This window comes from Gavialis gangeticus, unplaced genomic scaffold (assembly GCF_001723915.1).
Source record: "Gavialis gangeticus isolate Ggan-Ray unplaced genomic scaffold, GavGan_comp1, whole genome shotgun sequence".
NCBI classification, from domain to species: domain Eukaryota; kingdom Metazoa; phylum Chordata; order Crocodylia; family Gavialidae; genus Gavialis; species Gavialis gangeticus.
Genome location: NW_017729024.1, coordinates 87,752,027 through 87,753,327, shown reverse-complemented (window position 1 = coordinate 87,753,327; position 1,301 = coordinate 87,752,027). Strand labels below are relative to the sequence as shown.

At 31.8% G+C, this 1,301-nt stretch overlaps 1 protein-coding gene across 1 annotated transcript in view; it reads right to left on the bottom strand.

Annotated features, from left to right (window-relative positions):
- Positions 1-1,301, bottom strand: part of SLC35D2 (solute carrier family 35 member D2) — a gene marked incomplete at its 5' end in the record, with an annotated part of 44,583 nt that overhangs the window by 25,067 nt on the left and 18,215 nt on the right. Inside the window, one exon of the mRNA XM_019518224.1 lies at positions 767-835. Within this exon, the coding sequence (XP_019373769.1) occupies positions 767-835 (69 nt within the window). The remainder of the gene's footprint in view (positions 1-766; positions 836-1,301) is intronic.

Genomic DNA, 1,301 nt, shown 5'->3' with positions numbered 1-1,301 from the left:
GGGAAATGGCATCAAAAAAAGAAAAAAGAAAAGAACTGTATAGAATTTCAGTGCTAACAACCTGTCCCATAATTGCTAAACTATTTCTAACAGGTAATAACCAAAAAACTATTGTTATAAGTAAAATCAGCGTTTCTTCTATTTTGTTTGTCACATTAGATAAATTATTTCATACAACTGTGGATGCACTAAGGTCATGCCAGATGGAAAATACTAATCTAATTATAACTCATTCATATTTTGAATATAACAAACTAAAACTTAGGACTTACATTACGGAATTGCAACTTCCCAAAAAGAAGCAGGAAAAGTACAGGAAAAGTAGAGGAAATAGTAGAATAGATGAACCCCAAAATACTAATCTATTTGAACTTGTCCAAATGTATATGAATTGTGGCCACTTAATAATGTTATGCATACAGTTAGTGTGAAATGTCACCCACTCTAACAAGGACTCAAGTATTTTTTCCTATGACATTGTTGTATTCAGTGTTATAGTATAGAAAACCTGCTGTCATAACATATGCTTAGCTTGCTATGTTCTTTATATCCTTGGGTATATCTCAAACCTAGCATTGCAAAATATTATTCCATTAGGACTAGACTTTGGATTTCTATTTCGTGGCTGCCATTGACTTCAGCAGATGTACTATCTGAGGTAATTTCACTAATAGGATTTTTACTCAGATTTGGTACTTAGTTAAAAAAAAAAAGCAGTGCAGATAAAACACTGAAGACATTTATTGAGAACAAATAAAAGACTTACCCAGCTGCTATGAAGGCCCCAAGAATGATGGCAAATACACTGACTATAATACTCAGTGGATATCTCTTCCTGTAAATAAAAAACACAGTTCATATTTACAGTTAGAGAGGAAATGTAATGGCACTCAGTCCACTTGTGAGATTTCAAAGCAATTAACTTTTGGAAAATAATTAACTGGAAAACAATTAAACCCTGATGGCCTTAAAGAAGGCAAAGCTTGCACTGCATGTATACGACTTCTAGGATTTGGGCAACAAAAATTTAAAATCACCAAAGTAATGGAAACCGAAGTCAGATAAGCCTCTTATTAACAGGGATCCTAATCCTATGATAAAAAAAAACCCAACAATTTTTTAATTAAACCCCCCCACAAAAAAAATCCACATTTTTCCCTGATTAAAATGAAACACTATATACTATATATATTTTTTGAGAGAGAGAGAGAGAGAGAGGTAACCCCAAAAATATATATAGTGTATAGTGGTGTTTCATTTTTATATATATATTATACCAATGTATAAAATATAGTGGTATA